Source organism: Lepeophtheirus salmonis, chromosome 6 (assembly GCF_016086655.4).
Source record: "Lepeophtheirus salmonis chromosome 6, UVic_Lsal_1.4, whole genome shotgun sequence".
NCBI lineage: Eukaryota > Metazoa > Arthropoda > Copepoda > Siphonostomatoida > Caligidae > Lepeophtheirus > Lepeophtheirus salmonis.
This window is the reverse complement of record NC_052136.2, coordinates 2,009,460-2,033,120: the sequence shown is the minus strand read 5'-3', so window position 1 is coordinate 2,033,120 and position 23,661 is coordinate 2,009,460. Positions and strand designations below refer to the sequence as shown.

General features: G+C 32.1%; 2 protein-coding genes and 1 long non-coding RNA gene across 3 annotated transcripts; 2 read left to right on the top strand and 1 right to left on the bottom strand.

Moving 5' to 3' along the window:
- Positions 1–7,668: 7,668 nt before the first annotated feature.
- LOC121119387 (uncharacterized) lies at positions 7,669–11,070 on the top strand. The gene is made up of 5 exons (XM_040714044.2): positions 7,669–8,082; positions 8,142–8,233; positions 8,417–8,578; positions 9,290–10,384; positions 10,455–11,070. The coding sequence occupies exons 1-5, from the start codon at positions 7,894–7,896 to the stop codon at positions 10,939–10,941; spliced, it is 2,025 nt and encodes a 674-aa protein (XP_040569978.1). The 5' UTR covers positions 7,669–7,893; the 3' UTR covers positions 10,942–11,070.
- LOC121119388 (uncharacterized protein R08D7.4) lies at positions 10,946–12,299 on the bottom strand. Its single transcript, XM_040714045.2, has one exon. It carries the CDS (start codon positions 12,140–12,142, stop codon positions 11,093–11,095), a length of 1,050 nt encoding a protein of 349 aa, XP_040569979.1. The 5' UTR covers positions 12,143–12,299; the 3' UTR covers positions 10,946–11,092.
- A 5,264-nt stretch (positions 12,300–17,563) lies between these two features.
- On the top strand, positions 17,564–19,384 carry LOC121120315 (uncharacterized). The gene is made up of 2 exons (XR_005865005.2): positions 17,564–18,411; positions 18,602–19,384. It is a non-coding gene; the product is annotated as an uncharacterized lncRNA (long non-coding RNA).
- The last annotated feature ends 4,277 nt before the right edge of the window (positions 19,385–23,661 follow it).

Below are 23,661 nucleotides of genomic sequence, written 5' to 3'. Positions count from 1 at the left end.
ACCTACGATTTCAGATTGTACTTTATTTAGTACATATCTGCTGACAAAGATTATAACTATAAAAGGTAAAGTACTCCTTGCTTGATAATACGTTTGAATTTTCAAAAGAGCGAGAAATACATGTTAATAAATCAAATTTTGTATGGACTAAATACATTCATTTTTGATCTAAGAAACCACCAATGTAGTCATTTTAATGAAATTGAGCAGGCGTTTTGCATTTTGCATCGAGCGTGTCACCATATTAAAAAAGAAAATAAATACATAATATAAAATAAAAATGTTGAATAATAACTTAAGATGAGATGCAGCAACGACCATGTAAAGTTAAAGCTAAGCCATATGTGATATGATATAATACTAGAAATCTGAAAGCGAACGCTCAAAAATTCCGATGCCGATTTCGTTGCGACTCCATGGTAACTTCTGCAGAGGGCATGAAAGCCAGGAAGTTTGAAAGGTGCAAAAAATCCTCACATGGATCAAGGTCATTGGGTCAATTGTGAAAATTTTCTCGAACAGAAGATAATGACACCGCCAGCATGCAATCCACACCAAACAGTAATTTTTTGGGGATGTAATGGCGCCTCATGAATCACGTGTGGGGTTTTCCGGCCCAATAGCGCATATTTTGCTTGTTAACAAAGCCATTGAGCTAAAAATGTGCATCACCGCTGAAGATGATTTTACGTTGAAAATCAGGATCATTTTCGAATTTTCCTTCAGCCCATTTTACGAATCGTTGTGATCAAGCGACTTCAGTTCTTGTGTCAACTTGATCTTATACGGGTGTAGGCCAAGATCTTTTAGCAAAATTCGCAACAACCATGTCACAGAGATGCCCAACGATTAAGAACGGCGCGTAAGAGACAAATTTGGGTCATCTTGAATTGATGCGCTTGCTGTAGCAATATTTTTTACACTTCGCGCATTTCTTTGTCTCACTGGCACAGAAACATTATGTAGCGTGTATGTGGACTCAAATTTTTTCACCCAACGTTGAATTGTTGATTTTGCAGGTCGAGCGTTAACGCTCTTAAAGTTTGGATCAAAGACTCACCACTTTTTACCACTATAATTATTTGTAAGCACAGCTGTCAAAGAAACAATAACAAATATGACGTCGTTTTCGAAACCTATTAACGTAAAATGTGAGTGTCCCTATTGAAAACCCCTTTATTAGAGCTATTACAACAAATTAAAAGTTACACATAATTGTTAATTGGTTCATAAAGAATAGTTAACTGAAAAAAAAACAATTAAAATTCGCAGAGTTATTAGCGATAGAAAAAGTGTACATTATGTTATTTTTTTTTTAGAAAAAACAAGAAAAACCTCTAAAAGTAGGTACGACAATTTTATTGCGGCGCCCTCTATGTTTGTAAACTGTCTACATAAGATGTGGCATTTATCTTATAAGTTATATATATGTATATAAACATAAAATTAAAAAGAACAAGTGACGTCATTTTTTTGAAGGGGGTATCAAAAGAAAATTCAATTTTTTGGGTTAGATAAGGTGTAATAAATATAACTCAGTGCTTATCAAAGAAATCGAAGTCCTTTTTGTTTCAACGAAATTCTACACTCAATTTACATCGTAGAAAACTATTTAAAGTCCTTGATTCAGTTATTTTTGGTTTTTGTAACCTACATAATATGTTATATGTTACAATGTTGATTTTCGGTCTCATGTTAAAAAATCCCACAAATGCTAACTATTTTCATAACTACACCCAGTTTATGAGTGCACCTTACTATTTTTAAAGTTTAGTTTTCTGTTCCTCGTACGACGTCCCCAGTTATTACTTATTGGAACAGTCACAGTGTATTAAAAAAATCAAATTCTGTTCTGTTTCTCTACTCGCTTTGATTACATGAAGATGGATATTGAAAGTGTTCATGAGAAGATTAAAAAGTTCACATGTAGTTACTGCTCTAGTTCTTTTACACGCTCTGGAGACTTGAAGACTCATGTTAAAGGTGTTCATGAGAAGATTAGAAATTTCCAATGTAGTTTATGTTCCAGTTCTTTTCCATTATCTGGAACCTTGAGGAGGCATATGGAAGGTGTTCATGAAAAGATTAAAAAATTCCAATGTAGTTATTGCTCTAGTGCTTTTACATTATCTGGAAGCTTGAAGAGACATATTGAAGGTGTTCATGAGAAAATAAAAAAATTCAAATGCAGTTTCTGTTCCAACTCTTTTACACGCTCTGGAAACTTGAAGACTCATATTGAAGCTGTTCATAAGAAGATAAAAAAATTCCAATGTAGTGACTGTTCTAGTTCTTTTACAGGCTCTGGAGACTTGAAAAGGCATATTAGATGTGTTCATGAGAAGATAAAAAAATTTCAATGTAGTGACTGCTCTAGTTCTTTTACAACCTCTCAAGGCTTGAAGATTCATATTGAAGGTGTTCATGAGAAGATTAAAAAATTCCAATGTAGTTACTGCTCTAGTTCTTTTACATTATCTGGAAGCTTGAAGAGGCATATGGAAGGTGTTCATGAGAAGATCAAAAACTTCAAATGCAATTTCTGTTCCACTTCTTTTACACGCTCTGGAAACTTGAAGACTCATATTGAAGGTGTTCATGAGAAGATTAAAAAATCCCAATGTAGTTACTGCTCTAGTTCTTTTACACGCTCTGCAAGCTTGAAAAGGCATATTAAATGTGTTCATGAGAAGATAAAAAAATTCAAATGTAGTGACTGTTCTAGTTCTTTTAAAAGCTCTCAAGGCTTGAGGTTTCATATTGAAGGTGTTCATGAGAAGATTAAAAAATTTCAATGTTGTTACTGCTCTAATTCTTATACACAATCTGGAAACTTGAAGACTCATATTGAAAATGTACATGAGAAGATAAAAAAAATCCAATGTGGTTCGTGCTTTAGTTCTTTTGCACGAATAGGAGACTTGAAGATGCATCATAAGACTCATCATAATTAGACCATAAACACGTGCAACTTTTCTAAGATGGTAAAATATATTTATACATCAGTTTGTTGTAGGAAAATATTAAAAAAATATTTTTTCATTTTTTTCTAATTTATATATATTTATCATTCTTTTTTCACCCCAATGATGGTGTGGCTTGTTCAAAGTGTATGTTCCCATTGTTTTGACAATTCCTAATTAACTAGAAATATTATTAAAATAAATAAATTTATATCATAATAATTAAATATTAATATTTAAGACTGAAGTAGGACTAAATTTATCATTATAAAAATGTTTATTTTATTCTTTAATTGGGCTTCGAGGTTTAAGAAGACTTTTGTCTGTGATCAAAGTCATTAGCCTTAAAGAACTCTTTAATTAAGAATATGAAATTTCTTCTTATTAATTCCTCAAATAAAAAATTTGCTTCATTTTATTTAAATAAACAGTTTTTGATTATTCAAAATAGTGATTAGAATTATAGGTTCTGAAGTACTAAAGGTAGTTTGACAACAAGTTTTGGTTTTGTTTGAAGTCTTGATTACGAATCCGAGTCCCCAGTTGTTCTAGCTTTATAGGAAATTAAATTTTTGAATATGAAAGTTTCTTGTACTCTACCTTAACTCGAACATATGAACTTGACCAGTTCAATAATTCTGAATCATGGGGCCAAGGCTCATCATTTAGCCATAAATGTAAGCAAATGGGCCGCTAAAAATAATAAATTCTGCTCTCCTATATTCCGAAGACCGTAGTAAAGTCCTGCTGGAGAATATAGTTTCCCAAAGGGAAACTATATTATCCTCTTATCTTCTGAATCCACGATTTCCAGTATCATCGGGGAGGCTGGAAACCTAGTCTTGTTGACGAGCAGAACCTCATCGACCAAGTAGGCGAGGTAGAGGTCGTTCTTGGAGTTTCTCGAGTAGTCTTTGGTCCAGTTTTTCTTGTTGCTGTACCGCCCTAGGGGTGATTAAATCAGCTATGTTTACCTTTTGGTCTTCATCTCGACAATGAATGAACTGATTTTAGTAAGTTGTAGCTCATTTGAACACTAATATTCATCGGATTATATTGTTAAAAAATCTTGAAATATAGTGCTCAAAAGAGGCCTCCCGTATGATTGGAACGTGGAACGCAACGAAAATAATGACTCAACTAAGAAAAAGAAAAATGAACGGAACGCTTACAAGCCAGTATATCAATGACTATGGTAAATACGCGAATTTCAAACAATACTGATGCATAGTTATTTATATCCATTCCAATCCAGGGTTAGATGTCGTTTAACCAATGTAAAGAAATTAGTATAATTGAAGTTAACATATACATGTTCATTCATGACATTTCACTAGAGATTAGTATTCAAATATTAAAAGAACAACATGTAGAATATTTCCATAAATTAGAAGGATAATGAGTTTTCTGCTTATGAACATGATCCATTACAGGATGAGGACTCAAAAATTAGAAGATTTTAAAAACCGTTTTCTCTTTTTCTTATTTTTTACCATTTTTATAGCAAACTTTTGAAGCAAAAGTTTGTAATTCAATAATTTTCTACACTTTTGATTAAATATGTCACCCTCCATTCTTAATTATGGCTTCAATACGGGGACAAAACAGTTGCCTTTGATGGAGTTTGAGTACAAATTGTTCCACTTCTCCATGATCACGGACTTCAGGGCATCGATATTCGTGTGAGAAGTCTTGTTTGTCTTTCCATCCAAGATGCACCAAACAGAGAAATCCAGAATGCTTACATCGGGTGAGGGCGAAGACTAGAAGTGTGTCGACCAGAAGACAGTCATGTTCTCTCTGCAAAAATGCTGCATCTTCTTGGACGTGTGTGCCAGATGCCTTCTTGGGTAAACACATAGTTGTTCCTGGGGAACGTGATATTAAACCATAGCAAGACATGGTACCTGATAACCTTGTATTAGACATCCGTGTTGACTTTCTCGTTGGCTTTGAAGAAGTAAGGAGTCATCTTGCTTCATCAGACGCCACGACGCCGAGACCATGACTACAAAATTGTCAGAATTTTATAACTGAGATTAGGCGGCATCGAAGAGGATTGTAATTTTCGAGTCCTCCCCCCGTATGAAATGAGTTGGTCTGTCAAATAAATAGCACCCGGACCACAACTTCAAGTCCAGTCTCTCCCTTTTATAAGCTCCTGTACTCTTAAGAATCGCACTAGATCCAGCGAATATCTTAACGAACCACTGGGTGAATAAAATTATGATATTTTTCACTGCCAAAATTGGGAAAATATCAAGTTTCGAATTTTTACAAGTAAACCAAAATTTATGCAAAATTTAAATTTGGAGTCAGAAATACAAAATATGTAATGTTTTTTTGTTTTTTTTAAAACTCATTTTTGTAAAGGTATGTCCAATCTGACGGATATAAAAATATCTCTTCAGTATTTTCAAGCTCTACAAATTAATCAATTAGTCAAACACCCGTGGTTTTGAGAACATGTAATTGTTCAGTAACAAATTGGACCTTGATTGAGTCAATATAAAGTAGCTGCTGGTTTGAAATTCTACAATATCATGCCGCATGCGTTCCGAAACACTGATATTTTGCTCAAAAATCGAGTTTCTTTTGCTTCGTAAAAAAAAAAAAAAAAAAAAAAAAAAAAAAAAAAAAAAGTCAGAAATATTAAGTACTTTAACTCAAATTAGGTATGAATGGTATGATTTTCATAAAGAAGTACACATCCTCGGCATAATCGAATAATTTTGTCGAATATCGTTCACTCGAAAATTTTGGTTACGGCCTCTCGTAATGCGAAATTTAACATACAATTTTAAATGCATAAATCGTAAAAAAAAATCGGAAATATTACACCTGCTAATAGAAAATTAAACACATCAGCCTAAAGGATACTATTCCAGTTAAAACGATTACATTTTCAAGTATATAGGTCCTAACGTTTTTTTGTACCATCCATTTTAATGACAGACAGTATTTTTTCACATGTCAATAAAATGATAGGTAAATCAAGCATGTAGGCCTTTCTTATTCGTAAATATGGCTACTTAAAGCAAGGCATTTATCGAAAAATGTTAATTTTTGATTCCCGTTTGTCACTTGATGTATATTTTTTAAAGGCATTGCACAAAATAGAAGAAGCAACTGAACGAACAGTTTTATTTTAAAGTATTGCCACTTTCTATTATATTAACATAAATAGTGATCTTTTAAATGTACGTTGTAGATTCTATAGGTCTACAAATCTGGGGTTTCAAAATTGGTCACAAATTCAAATTTCTTGGCTAAACGACACAAAATAGAAGATATAATCTACAGGCATTTTTACCCTTTTTAAACAATTTTCATTGCTTATTTTCTACCTTAAATATTTTTTTCACACTTTTGGGGGGTGAAACCGTGGTCAAATCTTCAATCTTGTCATATATTTAAACTGTAGAAAAATATCAAAATCAATTATATTAATGGATGATAATCATAATCATTTCTACAAATACCTATCAATAATTTTTTTAATATTTAATAAGATTGATTTCTTTAACTTATCTTGGATATATTTTTCAAATGAGTTCGACTAACATCTGGAGTGAACCAAGGCTCAATCACTTAACCTCATGTCGAACCAGGGATGTGTATTTTTTTATGCTTAAAAATCAAATGGCAAAACATAATTGACTTTGTACAATATTACTCCATTTTTATTTCAACAGCATCAGAAAATCTATCTGAAGTCACGTGCTACAATTAATATATCTTCTACCATAATTTATATCTATAATTTTATATTACTTAATGCTAAATGTATACCTATTCTATTAATTAATTATCGTCACTATCTATTCACTGTTCATAAACCACAATTTTATTCGGATTAATTGAATATTCTTTTTATTTTCGTAATATTCTTAGTTAGTATTTTTAAAATATGCTGATACTATTCGCTTAGAATCAAGCTAACAATATTATATTGATATTATGTTTACAAACTTTCTAAGGATAGTTTTTATGGATAAGTTTTCACGGATAAATAATGATTAATAAATATACAAGAGCTATTCCAAGAAATTAGGCACTAGGTATTATACTTGTAGTATCAGTTACATCGAAACTTATTAATTAAATTATGATATTTCTTTCTTTATTAATTTACTTCCATATTAACAAATATATGTGATGATGATGATTCTTTTGTAGAATTATTTCGACATATATCAAATAGAAATTCAATGTTACTCGTAAGTTGTATAATCAAAACTATTGAGAGATTTCTCAAAATAAAGTTGCAAGTTTTTGGGTAAATGAGTTTCCAAAGTCTCGAGTCTTATTAAAATCTGAACCTTGTCGATCTGACGACAAATTCTAGACGAGTTACTGAATCTGAAATTTCTTTTTTCTAGTCCAAATTGAGTCCTCCTGGAGTTCGAAGTCCCAATAAGAGTTAACTACAACCCATGTTCGAGTTTCCAATTCTCATAAGTGAGTTATAATTAGAATTAATTGATGACCAAATAAACTGAATAATATTTTCTTCACTTCACTTCTATGCATTGAATCAGAATGTAACTAAAGAAAACAGAACGTACTTTCAATAGGTTGCGTGAGCCTTTCTAGCCCTGAAGTAAAAGATGTCTTTGGTATAGTACAACTTATTAGTTATTACATTGTTTATTTATTAAAAATAATAAATTATGATATAGCCATGACGTATCAAGGGAGATGAGGGAATCGACAGCTGACGTACACCAAAATATATGTGGTATTTTTGTGTTAGCCTCCTCATTTGAATGTTTCTATTCAATGACGTCACGTATTATATTTGACTGTTAATAAATAAAGTCGTCACAGAATTTACTTCAAGCAGCGAAAAGTACAAAAAAGGATTTATTACTTAAAAGTTAAAACTTACTGACCTGTGTAACAAATATAAATTAAATTATTTATAAAAATGATATTCGCTATGGAGGATAATTCAGATGAAAGTGGAGAAAATGGTGGAACTCTCATGTCCCGTTTGTCGGGTTCTACTAAACTAGAAAGGGATCGCGCACTTGGAGATCTGAAGAAACAACTCGACGAAGACTCTTTTGTCAGTGACTTTGTAGAGGAACTTCATACTGTTTTTAAATCCTCAACAGTACGTTATGTTGACCTTAAGTCAAATATCATATCGAATAATTTTTTTTTTTTTTTCAGTTCGACAATTGGGAAATGAAATGCGGAGTTTTGTCCGCCACTCAAGAGATTTTAAAGCACAAAAATCATGACATCCAATCGGATTTTGCAGAGTAACCAATTTAAATTTATCCATTTAAAAAAAAAATAGGCCTAATGATCAATTATAATCAAATTTTATAACGCATTATGACAACACCTTTGATTTACCGTTTATGTATCTATTTTCATTTTTAAATTAATCAGCAAAGGTTTTTAAAAATGGAATAACACTAATTAATAAATGTATTTTGAAGATTGATATGTAACTTCTGCTGTAAATGTTTATCCGATGAAGAAGTCCGTGTTCGTTCGATAGCTGGAAGTACATTAGGCTCCTTAGTTGGAAAGTATCCACAATATTACTCCAAAAATATTGAAGCTCATCTTCTACATTCTATAAGCCAAGATCTTAACAGGTATGTTGACTAGTGTGTACTATTTGAGTTTCCCATTCCCCAAAAAACTCCTTCAAAGCGAAATTCCGGGAATTTTCAGAATGAGATAGTAAATTAAATTTACTTTATTTGATATTTTAAAAAGAAAGAATAAATTATAAGGTAGTCCCATAAGTACATTTGTATAAGATCTAAAATTAATCCATGTCTCCTACTAGTTATAGTTAAATATTAATTTGTTCCTTTGTTATGGGTCGGGTTACTTTTTTTAGTGATACCCCAAAAATAACTTGCAGTAAAATTAATTTACCACTAACTAGTGGAATGATGTTTACCTGTTTATTGCATTTACCATTAGGAAGTAAAGTCCTTCTTTAATGGCATGCATTACATTACCCCCAAAATTACTCCATTTGGTATAATTTACCCCTGTTCCCCGACCACAGTTATAGGTGTTTTTATGTCGATACACATAGCATATCATTTGCACTGGAGCATAAATCGTTAAAAATTGTATCTCAAGTGAATCTTCAAAATGTATTCAACTTCTATTTTAATTGGTTAGAACATAAAAGAAGGTCATATTTTGAAATAGTCAAATACAAAATGTCTCAGGAAATCCCCCATGTAGTTTCTCGTAGGTGTAAAACCTCGATAAATCCCAAGAGATAAACCATAATGTGTACTTATGCACTCGTATCATTAATATTTATGTGTATTAATTTAATTTAGGTCGACAGATCAAAATCAATCTGAGCAAACTATACTCCATGACACTGCAGGGTGGAGATATTTAGAAACTTCAATCGATTGCCTCAAAAGTATTGTTGTAGAAATGGGGCCTGCAAATTTTTTGCAAACGCAAGGGTTTACAAGTAACGAATTTGTAAATCTTATTTTACTCTCTACCAAACATATGAATAGATTTGTAAGAGAAACTTCTTACTATACGATTGGATCTATAGTCCAGACACTCACTCCTGCAGACGAAGCATTTGCTAAAGCTTTAAGTTATGGAATGGCAGACAATTGGAGTCAAGTTCGAATGTCTGCTGTTGTTGCAACTCGTACTTTTTTAACCTCTAGAACAGGATGTGTTGAAGAGGATTATTACTCTCTTTTATTGCCTCGACTTTGTTTGAATCGTTATTACTTGGCTGAAGGTGTTAGGATTTATTCTCAAGAAACATGGACAATGGTAGTTGGTCAAAGAGGCAAGCAATTGGTTGAGAAATATATTTCTGAGATTATTAATTGCTATAATGAATCTGCGGATGCAGATAATCATGCTGTACGAGAAGCTGCTTGTCATTGCATCACGGAAATGGTCAAAAAAATTAATCCCAAAGTTTTAGAACCCTTTGTTCCCGTGTTGTTGAATACACTTATTAAATGCTTCAAGGATGATTCCTGGCCTGTTCGGGATACTGCTTGTGTTGCATGTGGAACATTCATATTGAAATTTCCAGATAATTGTCGAGACTCCTTTGAACAATGTAAACCTCTTTTTATGGAAAATCTCAAAGACCCTATCATATCGGTCAGGCAAGGTGCTGCTATAGCTTTAGCTAATTGCATTAAAGCCTACGGAAAAGAACAGATTTTACTTCCATGTTTGCTACAAGATATTAAAGCTGGACTTATGGATGTTGCAAATCAACCGTCAGAAACAATTAAATATGAAGGAACTTCTGAACTAAGTCAATTCGGTGTGTCTGATAAAAAGTTGAGGGATAATGATATTGAATTACACGAGAATCAAGTGATGTATTCTTGTGGTTCCTTGGCACCAAAGATGTCTCGAGGCGGCTGTTCGGACGGAGGAAGGTAGGAAAAAAAATGAGTAGAACTCATACCACTTTTTTTTTCAAATGTTTTTTTGCTCCTTTTTTTTTAGATTTCGTAAACCCTCAGAGCCTTGGGAAAAGGGAGATGGATTTACACATCTTCTCGCTGAAATATCTTCAATTTGCCCAGAGGAAGTTGCTTCAATTCTTCCATGTGTTTCCGAAGCGGCTAGACATAAGCACTACTCTAACCACTTTGTATTTATTGAGTCAATGCTGAAAAGGCTACCTGAAATAGCCAAAAATTTGGAGAAAAAACTTTTTAAGCCACTTATGGAACATTTCATAGAGCCTATTTTCTATGCTTTGGACTCTGAGAATCAATTAGCCTCAGTCGCCGCTGAATTCTGTATCAACGAACTTTGTAACTTCTTGGGTTTGAATATATTTAGAGGTCGTGTGGAGCAATTTAATCCATCATACTTGAATACATTTGACCGTATTCAATTTTCGAGCATTTCTAAGCCTATTGATATATCTGCAAGAAATAATTCTAACATCACGAATGCCACACACTTGGGAGGGACTCCAACATAACTTATTTTTAATTTTTTAATCGTTATATATTTCGTAACTATGTTAAGTTAAAACATATTTTTTGAGAATACAAATAATAAGCAATGTTATGTTAATAGGTATTAATAAAAGCATTTTCATAGCAATCAAGAATGTATTTTTGATATTCGAGTTATTCCTCATGAGTAATCTTATATAGAACTATGGGTTTTAATGTTTCATGAGTCATCATCACAGCATCAGCGATTGGAGAAAATGTTCTTTTGTAAGCTACGTCTGCTTTAAGTCCACAGTCCTTTAATGCCCTTAAAAAAAATTCAATTGTTTCGAATGTTCTTTGTGTACAGGCTAGATAGGCCTCACTTTTGTTCTTTCTAAGAAGTGTAGCAATTAACGAGCTTAAACTGGGCAGTAAATCACGATCATACACTAAGTCCGATCCAAGTATTAAATCAATATCTTCAGGCAATTCAGACTCTTCGTAATTAGTCCAATCTAAGTATTTAACTCGAAATCTATCAATGGATATATCAGTATAGTCGGCATTTAATGTATCAACTATAACTGGAGGACCACTTGTAAGCCAGGATTCCAAGTTATTTTCCTTCTCCGCAGAATTCTCCAAGTTGATTTTAGCGTTATTTAGAAGAAAGTTAAGCACATTGGGATGAGTGTCAGTGCAAGTGTATGACTTAATTCCGAGTTCTTTATTTTTCAAGAGAGTTAAACCAAGTAAACCCAAACCAGAACCAAGTTCGAGTATATTACTCCCTTGAATAATATCTTTCCCTAAAGCATCTGCCCATTCTACTAGTAGTCCTGCTCCTTGCCATGAAATGAGCCCCGTTGTTCCTCTGCCCATTATTTTTTCATTTTCTTCAAGGAGAGTAATACTACCTGAGTCATAGGATTTAAATACGAAATCAAAATCACTGTCTTCATCACTTCCCACGATGCTTAAGCGACAGGGTTCTTTTAACCAAAGTCCGGTTTTTGTAAATACATTCCTCAGGTAGGACCTACTTACAGGGAACCTTGAAACATTTTCTAAGGATTTTATTACATCTAATGAAAGAGCTTCCCTTTCTTTTTCTGTCTGGATGAAGGATTCAATTGACCATTTCAAGTCTTCCCAAGCCATATACTCTGGATTAACTCTTTTAAGGAAATAATCAGAAAAAGTACTACAGATGTTCGAACGTTTCTCATCTTGAATAGTCATGTCGATTCGTTCTTCACAATTTAATATATTATTATTGTAGTAGTATTTTGAGAGATTGCCAATGTACACATTTATACTCGCACACGCACGAAATAATACAGAAAATACACACGATCAGTCTACACACTACATGTAGTATGCTTGTAATCGGCTTTACAAACCCAAAGTTTGTACATAGTATACATAATATATATTTCACGGCGGAGCGCAAATTTCTATGGAACAGTCATAAATAGTAGTAGATACAAGATTCACTCCTATATCAGTGAGTGTCACAGGTACAAGTTTTTAATGAATACAATTTAAATAATACATTGATCAAAAATATCCTTTGAAAACTAAATTTGAAGGATTTTGATCCTTTCATTACGACCTATATAAAATAAATCAATACGTAATTCTTAGGTGTGATTCCATCTGTATTACATTTACAAAGCAGTATAAAACTTCTACTACATTCAAATAGATTTAGTTTATATTTTATGAATGAAGAAGTGCGTTGTGAGTACTATAATTAATGTCTTTGAAAGATCAAAGAACAAACATTGATAAAATTTTATATTATCAGTACCAATAAATCGATAGGTATTTTTGTAGCTAAGGACTATAAATATTGTATACACATAGCCCTTAGGAGACGGGAATATTGCAATAGTATTGCAATTTCTAATGTAACTATCAATATGAGAACAATTTGCTATATTTGGTCGTTATTCGTCTTTTATACCTTTGAAGTTACTCCTCTAAAAAAATTTCATCTACAAAACTCGTGATTCCCAGTCTTTTCATCACTGCAGAGCCTCTATGCCAGGGATGTCCAACATTTTAATATGATGGGCTGTATTATCACTTTAAATATTTCAACGGGCCACAAAAACTATTAAATTTCATGAAAAATGGCTTCATAAAACAAATCTATTAAACATATATATATTTATTTCAAATTTAGGACAAATATATAGAAAGGCCAAATCTCTGTTATTTCATTAAATTTTTTCCCCCACGAGCGAGCGATAATTTTTCAAAAATTCAGTTAATTGGGAAATATTTTTCAATGTTTGTACTTATTATGCGTGTTCTACACATTTTGATGATATTGTGACAGTTTTGCTAAGAAATACTACTTGAAGTGAGAAAAAGTAGTTGGCCACACTTAACCATTAAGCGGGCCGTGGGATGGACATCCCCATCCTAAGCGGTTTGGGGGGGGGCCGGGGGTGAGTAACTAATTTTGGAGACATTTATTAAAAATAATTTTTTTTGATGACCTTGATAACCTCGTCTATCCCTAGACGATGCACCACGGATCCCCAGTTGGGGACGCTTAAGTGTATACATGTTGATTACAAGTTGGGATGTCTGTACAAGTTACAACTTACATCAGACAACTGTACAGGTTGGAATTTTTAATTCTAAAAATGCATAGTTTGATTACATCATTGGTCATTCTAATTAGCAATTATTAATTGAAGCTATCATATCCTTTTGATCTATAAAAATTGCATCTATTTATGAGTAATGTAACTGTGAGTATTTGAAGTTTACAATGTGCCGTATTAATCATGTATTTTAATAATTTGTATTAAAATAGTCAAAAATTACACCATTAATATATCGATCATCTATGGAATCTTCAATTATAGCATCATCCTCATCCAAGGTACTGTAATTCCTTCTTTTAAAGTTATTCAAATAACGTTTTGGTTGCAACTTGTAAAATTTGCTTATACCAGTTACAACTGGTCACAAAATATGTAAATGTATATCAGAGGTAGGAAAAAGTCCGTATATATCACGGTGTTACATCGACAAAAATTTACTTTGTGTTTTTTCCCCTAATCAGTGTTCTGAATGTTGATTGGCTGAATTATAATTATCTCTTGTTAATCTGTAAACAATTATCATCAATTACTGAATGATAATTATATAGTTGGTGAGAATTGGCTAACTACCAACTGATTTTGAGCCTTTTTTCTGTTTCTTTTCGAAAGAAAGATTGCATGATTCAGTAAAGGTAACAATGTGATATACTGCAAGTCCTAGTCAAGTTTCAAAGTCTTGGACGACAAGTCTAAGTCTTATAATATTTTCATCAAGTCCAATTCAAGCTCTTAGAAAATAAATATTTTATTTCAAGTGAACAAATTGTAAGGATTTTTGAGCCCAAGTAGAGTTGCGAGTCTTTGACTATGTGATCAAGTTGAGGCACAAGTCTTCAAGATAAGGCCTCGAGTCCAACTTCCCATCTCTGGTATATATATATATACATATCTAAGCAAAATTGAAATAATTGCTAATCCTATTGAAGTGGCTAGTATTACATTGAGTTTAAGTATTTCGCTCATATTTGAAGGGAAATCCAATTTACATAGAGGCGTAACTATTCATTATATAACTATTACTAAACGGAAGTTGTTTCATAGAATTATTGATACAAGGACAGCCTGCTTTGTACATTATGACAAGTACATCCATAATCGTTTATTAAGATATTAGAGAAGATTTGATCTCCATCTCCACACTGAACTTTCAAATAAATTGCAAACATTATATTCTTGCATTTTCTTTGCGCCCCACCCCCAATTAGTCCTTGACATTTTCGTAATAATTAAAGAAGGAATCTGCGTAAAGAAAAAACTACCTTTAAAAATTAGAAAAGGAAAAAAGGTTGATGCGTGTGTTCTTTCTAATTTTTTGTTGATTATTTAATAGGTCGTCGTGGTTTTAGCATATCCTTCTAAAACAGTGGTTATTAACCTGTAGGGAACTTCTTTGTATGTTTTATGGGCCAAATAATTTGAGAAAAAAATATAACATATCTTTTCATATGTACTTTATTTGCATGTGATAACTGTTTGTAAAAAAAAAATATATATATATACTAACGAAAATTAAAGACTGTAAAATTGAACAAAAAAGCAAACTTTTATTTAGGTACTAAGCACGGCATGGGTTAAAATCAAATTAGTCAAAGACCGATGCTGTGGTGGGAAATGGAGAGTGGGCTCACTATATAGTGGGAATTGGAGAAAAAAAGGTTAAGTATCCCTGCTCTAAAAGAAATATTCTACCTTATTTTTGGTGTAATTGATTTAAAAATGTATAATAAAGTAAATCTAATGTTGATCCTCCCCTGTTGCTATTTTAAATGTAGAAGGTTATCTTCCTTATAGGAGTATTTCATTTTATCCCCCAAAAATCATATAACAGGCACTTGATATTCATAAGGGTATTAATTCAGGAATACCATATATCTCCCTCCCACCTTCTCCTCGCGCTCTTAAAAAATACCTTCTCTAATCACAATGTATATCTCGAACCGGCCTTGTGTTTGAAAATCTATGATCAGGACCTTGATAATACCTATTTATCTATATATTTTCCTCCTGGAGCATAAAGTCCAACTACATTTAAACACTGAGAAGGTTCTGATTCACACAGCAGGCCCCAGTTGAATTTTTTTATACTGTTGTTCTTATTTGGAAAAAGTGAAAGGTAAATAACACTCTCTTGGAAAACCATTACTTCTCTCCAGAGGGATAGGCCTTTCTTATGAGGATGATCGAACTCATTTTGTGGTTCAAAACACGGTCTATTTAAGAATCTTAAAAAATGGTAAATAATACTTTTAGACGAAATCGTCTATTCATTATTGTTCATTTCGTGTACATTTAATTATTAACTCTACTTGCCATTTTAACTCTTTTTTTTTTTGGGGGGTAATTGCATCATTCGAAAAGAGAATATTTTTGCTTTATTAATTTAATAAATTAATTAATAAAGCAAAAACTTTAAATATTTCATTAGCTTTTGTCTTTTTAGTACTATTAAGTATTTGAAAAGTTACAAAACATTTAATTTCAAACACTTAACTTCAAAATCCTTTCCAGTCAAACCTGCATCAAGGGCTCAATTATCGTAACTGAAAAAGTGACTGCTTTGTGCAGGTGATCTCTCACAATATCTTTGTTATTTTGGAACAATTCAAAGTGAAGATACCAAAATCTTTAGTACGAAAGGAAACATAAAAAAAGGCCCAATATGAGTTAGAAGTTAGCCAATTCTTCCTAACTATGGAATCATTAAACAATAATTGTTTAAAGGAGTTCATTGATTAACAAGAGCTGATTCTAATTCAACCAAACAACACGTGTCCTTTAAAATGATTTTAGTAAAAAGGTTGACGACAAAATCGTTGGGGTCATATTGTTGCATAGTAAAATGTATTGTACATTATCTTTGTGAGGCAAACTTGTTGAGTGAAATATCATCGTGAACCAACATCATGGTTAGCAATATGATTGTGAGTAATTTCATTGCAAGACAACATTACCGTCTGCAATTTCATTGCAATTATATCATATTCGGGAAATCAAACTATTGTGTGATAAGAAATATTCCACAGCAGCCGCTTCCTTTAGGATCATGGACTCCTTCTAATATATATAGAGCGTGTGAACTGCTAAGCTCCTAGGTAGGTTAAATTCCTCCACCACCGCTTCCTTAAGCATCAAGGACCCCAAAATACCCTCCGACTCACAGCAGTTGATCTGCACAATCCGTGTGCCTGGGTCTATTATAGAATATTAGATGGGGTTCTTGTTGCTTAGAAGCGGCGGCAGAATAATTAAATCTACCACGGGCCCAGAAGTTCACATTTAAAGCAGCATTCTGGGATATTAGAAGGGTTTCTTGATGCTCAGTGAAAATGCAGCAGAGAAATTTAACGTGGCCCAGTGTCCTGCAGTTCACCTCAACAATCTGTGGGCCTAGATGTATTATAACATATTAGAAGGGGTTCTTAATGGTTATAAACGTGGCAGCGGTAGAGTTTAAACTGCCTTGGGCCAGCACTTAACCTATACCCAACTGGAAGGGAAGAGTATATTGGATGCTCAATGAAATGGCAGACGATAATATTTTATTTGCAACGAAATTACTCTTAATCATATTGCTCACAATTGTGTTACTTCACGATGATATAATTAGTCAAGTCAAACTAATGCATAAAAATGGAAATAAAAATGCAGAAACAAAATCGATAATGCAAAAAAGTAAACGGATAAAGGTCGAAGATACAAATAAATCTTATTTACATAATTACTAGATTTAACCCAAAACCATTTTGTCTAACAATGATAATGTACAACACGATTTTACCACGCAACAATATTACCACAACGATTTTGTCCGGAACCTTTTTTCCCCACAATCATTTTTCAGTGAGCCCAATCAATGTAAAGCACACTGATCAGGGAAAAGAAGCAAAAACATCGACAGCTGACAACAAAATATACATTATATTTTTGTACAAGTGAGGTAACGACGTGTGGACATTGCATGTGTAGGTGAAAACTGGAAAAACTCGATTTTTAAGTAAAGTGTTTGAAATTAAATGCTATTCCCATCTAAATATTTAACATAATCATTTAGTTTGTGACTGTGGTGAGATACTAACTAAGTCTTAAATACTTAGATTTACCGATTCATGCAGTGAATATAATATTTGCAGAGGGTCTGCAGGATTATATTTGGGGGAGGGAGGGGCTTGGTTTTTGGATTTAATTTTGAAAAAACTGGCAAAAATTAGATTGCTTTGAAAAAAATTTCAAAAATTTAATTTCTTGGAAAAAAAATTTCAAAAATTAAATTTTGGAAGCAAGTACCTAAAATGTTTCAAAAATTAAGAATATTTTATCTTTTTTCAAAACGGTTCAAAGTTTGCAAATTCTATTTTTAGGGAAAAACAATATTTTTGAATCTAACACCCTAACGCTTCGAAAATTTAAAATAGTACCACCCTTATAGTGTATAATTAATTGAAGAACAGTGCGTAGTATTCTCATACTACGCAGTAGATTGCTAATCTATACAAGGGACAAAGATATTGAAACGCACAATTTTATTAAAATCCTGTTAAACAATTTTTTTTTGGAAACAAAAACATTTGCGTGATAAATTATTATAAGTTTTGTTTTGAAGCTATCTATATTATTTAAACTGTAAATATGGCAACCTCAACAAGATCTCAAAATAAATTGTATCTGATAAATGAATTTCCACAAGGATAACCGGGAACAAAATGCCGCTTCAATACTTATGGCTGTTGGGCCATTTCTACATCACTATCTTGATCCAAAGAAGACAATCCAAAAATCAACTTGTGTTACAATAACTGGAGTAACTATTTTTTGGGATAAAGTTAACATTCCAATAAAGGCCAATCAAGACTGTCTATATAAGCTTGAACGGCTTTTTGAATTAAAAAGGTAATTTAAAAAATACAAATAAGATTAATTTAAATAAAGGTAATTAAGTGAAATATGGAAACTATTTAAAAAAAGGCTAGCATAAGGCTTGACCTTTTCCAAATACAAAAGTCATTCTAAAAATAATATTAATATTATTTTCAGTAAAAAAAAACATTATTTGATCAATATTACTAAAAATTTTATTCAGAAGGGTTAAAAGAAAATCCTAGGACCGAGGATGAGGCTACCAAATCTGCAATTTAGGTTATCTAAAGATATTAAAATTATTTGAACAAGGAAAAAGGCAAGAAATAATCCCATGTCGTTCCTCAATTCTACTCTGAGAATCCATCTCTTTCGTTGAAAGGCTCTTTTGAATGATACTTTTGAGCTTTTTTTAATACACTAATGCCAACCCCCTACAGCCTTGATGCCAATGCCTTTAGTCTCCAACAACGAGGCCCTCAAAGCTACTGTTAGCCAGCACTGGGACACCATGACAGGACTACACCTTTAGTAGGTGCCAGACCTTCTATCGCTCTTGGAAGCCATATTAATGATTATGAGAGCTCAGATACACTTTAGTTTATAGAATTCATTTTGTTGAAATTATATTGTTAATTAATAAATTATATCGTGTTGAAGTTTAAAATTCATAGTGATCAGATTCTAATGGAGCAGCACTCCGTACATCGAGAAGCATAAAAATGACCTTTATAACTAAAAATTCCTTCTTTTTTGTTTTTTTTCGTTTTGTGACCTACAATGTGCTCCTTTGAAAAATATTTTTTCACAACATCTAAATGATTCAATGTTTTTTTTAACTTAAAAAAAGAGAAAAAGGTTGAAGATGCAACAACTTTTGTCAATCTTCATCGATCAAAACTGAAAAAGAATTATCAAAGCTTTATTCCTCCAGAATCGATTTGTAATACTACATATAGTTCAATGTACGTAAATTTAATAATTAATAAATGAATATTAAACCTGTTGAGGGTTTCTTTGCGCTTTTTCTTGTGTATATATTTCATTGAATTTCGTCTGCTTTTTGTTTCAAGCATCTGGAAGCACTGGTCCTATACCTTACATACAACTTAATTCTTTTTGAGTAAGTAATTTTCTATAGGCATATGTATAATTATTTTTTATATTAATAATTGAAATGATATAGTTAATGGATCACAGTTAATTATCAAAAAACATTTTCCAAAAATTAGTTCCCTTCACATTTAAATTTCTCACAGTAAACTTTCCGCAAAGTAAACATTCCTCAGGGATGATTTTCCCCCTGGTAAACATTCCTCGAGTTAAACTGAGTATGGTGAACATTCCACTAGTGATAAGAGCGCGTGAACTTTCTGAACTTTTCTATAATAGAGCATTTTCACAAACCCACACAAATTGCATCATAATTGAAGGCAACACAATCTTGGGCTCATATTTGATATTTTTTCTAAATAAAATACACAAACAATTATTGATTAAACTTCATCAAATATCTTAATGAATAAAAAAGACTTGAATACTACTTGTGCAAATGATAAACAGTGATATTTGGATTAAATCAAAGTAATGGTTCTAGAAGGATCATTTTTGCCTTCTACCGTTTTTGCATTGTACTGTTTTGCCTGAGACGTCTTGATAATAATGATACGTTTTATCGTCGTATTCCAGCTCTGAACAAACAGGACTCTTTGAGTCATGTTCATATTTTGAGTTAAATTATCATATATATGTATAGTCACGTCTCAACAGTAAACCTCAACAATAAATTCAATTCTCCAAATCTTTGAAACCTATGTAGGGAGTAGTAGGCTAGAGTGGGCTTCCAAAAAAAATTTTACTCGATTTTTTTTTCAAAAGTTTAATAATTGAAATTGATTTTTTAAATATTTTTTTTGTGAATAGCTGGGGATTTTTTTTAGTTTTTTTTCCCAATTTTTTTTTTAAACATCTGAGAATTTTTGAATTAAAAAAAAAATTAATATTTTAATTTTTTGTTAATAGCTGTGGATTTGTAATTTTTTTTTACACAATATTAATTTTTTGGTGAAAATCTATTAATTTTTAAAAATGAAAAAAAAAAAATCTTTGAATTTTTTTCCAAAAATAAAATTGTTTGTAAGGAGCTTTGGATTTTTTAATTGTTTTGGGAATAGCTATAGACTTAGAAATATTTTTCCAAAATATAATTTTTGAAATTTTTTTTCAAGAAATTTAATTCTTAAAATTTTTTCAAAGAAATTCATATGTTTTTTCAAAATTTTTGGATTTTTATTTCAAAAAAATTCTAAAAATCAAGCTGTTGAGAATTGTTATTCTGTTGTTGAACTTCTTTTGTTTCTAATTTCTCAAAGTTAGAATACAGGTGTAAAAATTCCAATAAAAAACCTATTATATGTATTTATAAGAAGTAGTATTCCTTATATTATTATCCAAGGAGCCAAAGTCTCAAGGCCACGACGTTGCAAGGCAAAACAGTATAACGCTGAAACGACGGAAGACGAAAATGTAACTAGGCAAAAGCATAAGAAGACTGAAACTTCTCAATGCCACAAGGTGGATATATTCTATGAGCATCCTCCTGACACGCAGAGAAATATGTTTTGTAGAAAAATATTTTAACATTTACATTCTAATAGTTTTTTTTTATTGTCACCATTATGGAAATAAGATGTAATAATATATTTTTAATACTTTTGAGCGTCTGATATACCGCGTAGTCCATTGAAATCTGAATACTTATTAATTCAATAATTAATAAAGATCGAGTGATTGATTTTAATTCATACTTCAATTTATTGAAGTATATACAATTAGTTACAACACAAACCTGAGCTCTCAAGCATTCATACAAGTTGAGAAAATGACACTTGAACGTGATCGATGAGTTTCCATTCACGCACTCCAAGTATTTGGGCGTCTGCAGGACCACCTTCTACACCGTCAGCAACTCCAAATCGTTGGAGAGGAAGAAGGCCCCTTTCAAAAAGGCCAAACTGGACTTGGAGGAGTTAAAGAAAACAGCCCAAGCCAATCCCCTCAAGACCATCACGGGCCATGCAGGAGATCTCGGCTTTTTAGACCAGACTGTCCAGAGAGCATTCACAAAAGTGGATGGAAAGAGCCTTGTGTGTGTTTAGAAAAACATTTGACACTAGCAATCAGAGAAACAACCCATCTCCTCCGTTGCAAGACTCTTTTGAATTTGTTCATAGAGTTCTTTTGAACTCTTTTTTTGCACACGTTTTGGGCCCCTTACAGTCCTGATGCGGACCCCTCAACTTCACCTTTGGGGTGCATATCGAGGGGAAGGCCTGCAGTGTCCGTAATCCAAACACCGAGGCCCTCAAAGCCACTGTCAGGCAGCACTGGAACGCCATGACATCTGCAGTGTGTGCTAACTCTTCCACCGCTGCTTGGGAAGCCATCATTGCCTCTAAGGGCGGATAGATTAATAATTAAGAGAGCTGAGTCACAAATCTATCTATAGTATTAATTGGGTGATATTGTATTGTTAATTAATAAATTATATCTTGTTGAAGTTTAGAATTCAAAGTATTTAGATTTCCTTGGAACACTCGGTATAAGAAAGCTAGGTATTAAGGGAATATATTTATAATAGGCATTAAAATTTACGATCTTTTATTTATTGGATCTATTTAGACATCCAAATACAGAGCAATAGTCCACTTTTTTTCTTAATATCCATGAAAAAATGAGTTTTTATGCACATGAAATTTGGTTGTTTAGGTCCGCAAGATGGCCAACATCACCAATGAAATTTCATCCTATGAAAACGCTCTATTGCATTTTTATTTAATTTTTGGAAAGATGCTCAGCTGCTCCAATCTATAATTTTCTTCTTTAGTAACTATGAGGAAATTAAAAGCTCAAGACTTAAAATCTTTGCATTAATGTGTACACACCTGAGGCACATACCATCACCACCTGTACAACTGAAGCTTTATAATTATTTCAATTACCATAACTAATAAGTGATCTTCTATCATAAAACGCAATTGTTTGAATATGGAGCGAATGTGGATAAACAAATGAGGCTTTGAAGATCATAGATACTTAAGACCTAGCGGGTATACCCAGTATTGCTCCGAGTTATTAATTCAAACGTTAACAAAAAGTGTTTCAACGCCTTTTTATTCATGTTCTTTGTATGAGTAACAAAAACAAAACAAAAAATAGAGTATCCGCAAGGTGGTGTGACAGTCTGTAGCTTCTTGTTTGAAAAAAATTGTGCAAACTCATAATAATTCTCTCAGCACCCTCTATCTGAGTAAAATACACTTATATTTTATTTATATATTATTAAAACAAAGTTTGCACTGGGTGTACTGTACATAGTGTTCCATGAAATATATAATAAATACATTTTGATCAACTAAATAGGAAAGTAGTCGTATTAATGAAATATTGCAGCCGTGTGTATATAGTATCGAACGTGTATACAGAGTGAACTGTATGTACGGGGTAGGGTAGAAAAACGTGGACTCGAGAGATGGATTTAGAAATAGTGCAGTTCCATTATATTTCAACAAATTTTCAAACAATTTTAAACCCATATCACATAAAAAATAATTTTAAAATCAGCCAACCAACCCTTCTTAAAATCATAGTCACTAGGTGGCATTCACTGATTGAAAAACTTTAATAACTGATTTTAGAGGTCATACTTATGATAAAAGTATGATTATGGTATCAAATTATATACTTTTTAGGACGATGAGCTTGAATTTAATAGTATAATCAGTGTAAAACTAAGGGGAAACAATGATATTCAATGTTTTTATGTTTTGATAGACATATCTTTGGGTATAGCACGGAATTTTGAAAAAACAAACAAACATATTATTGATTCCTTCAAGAGTTCCATATTCCACTCACAAAAATATATTTATGTTAGTTACTTCCTTCAACTTTAATTCAACCAAACAAATTTAATGTCAATTTAACAATAAAACATTAAAAATCATTGCTTTTCCTTAGTTTTACAATAATAAAGCCATGAAATTCAAGCTCCTCACTCCAAAAAACATATAATTTGATACCAAAATCATATTTTTATCAAATGTATAATCTCTTAATTCCGTTGTTAAAGTGTTTTCAATATTTGAGCGCCACCTAGTGGTTAAGATTTTAAAGAAGTCAATTTTTTATTTCGTTAAAAACTTATCAAATCGAAATTCGGGAAGAAAATTGCAAAAAAAAAAAAAAATGACAACTTTTGCAAAAAAAAAAAATTGTTAATAC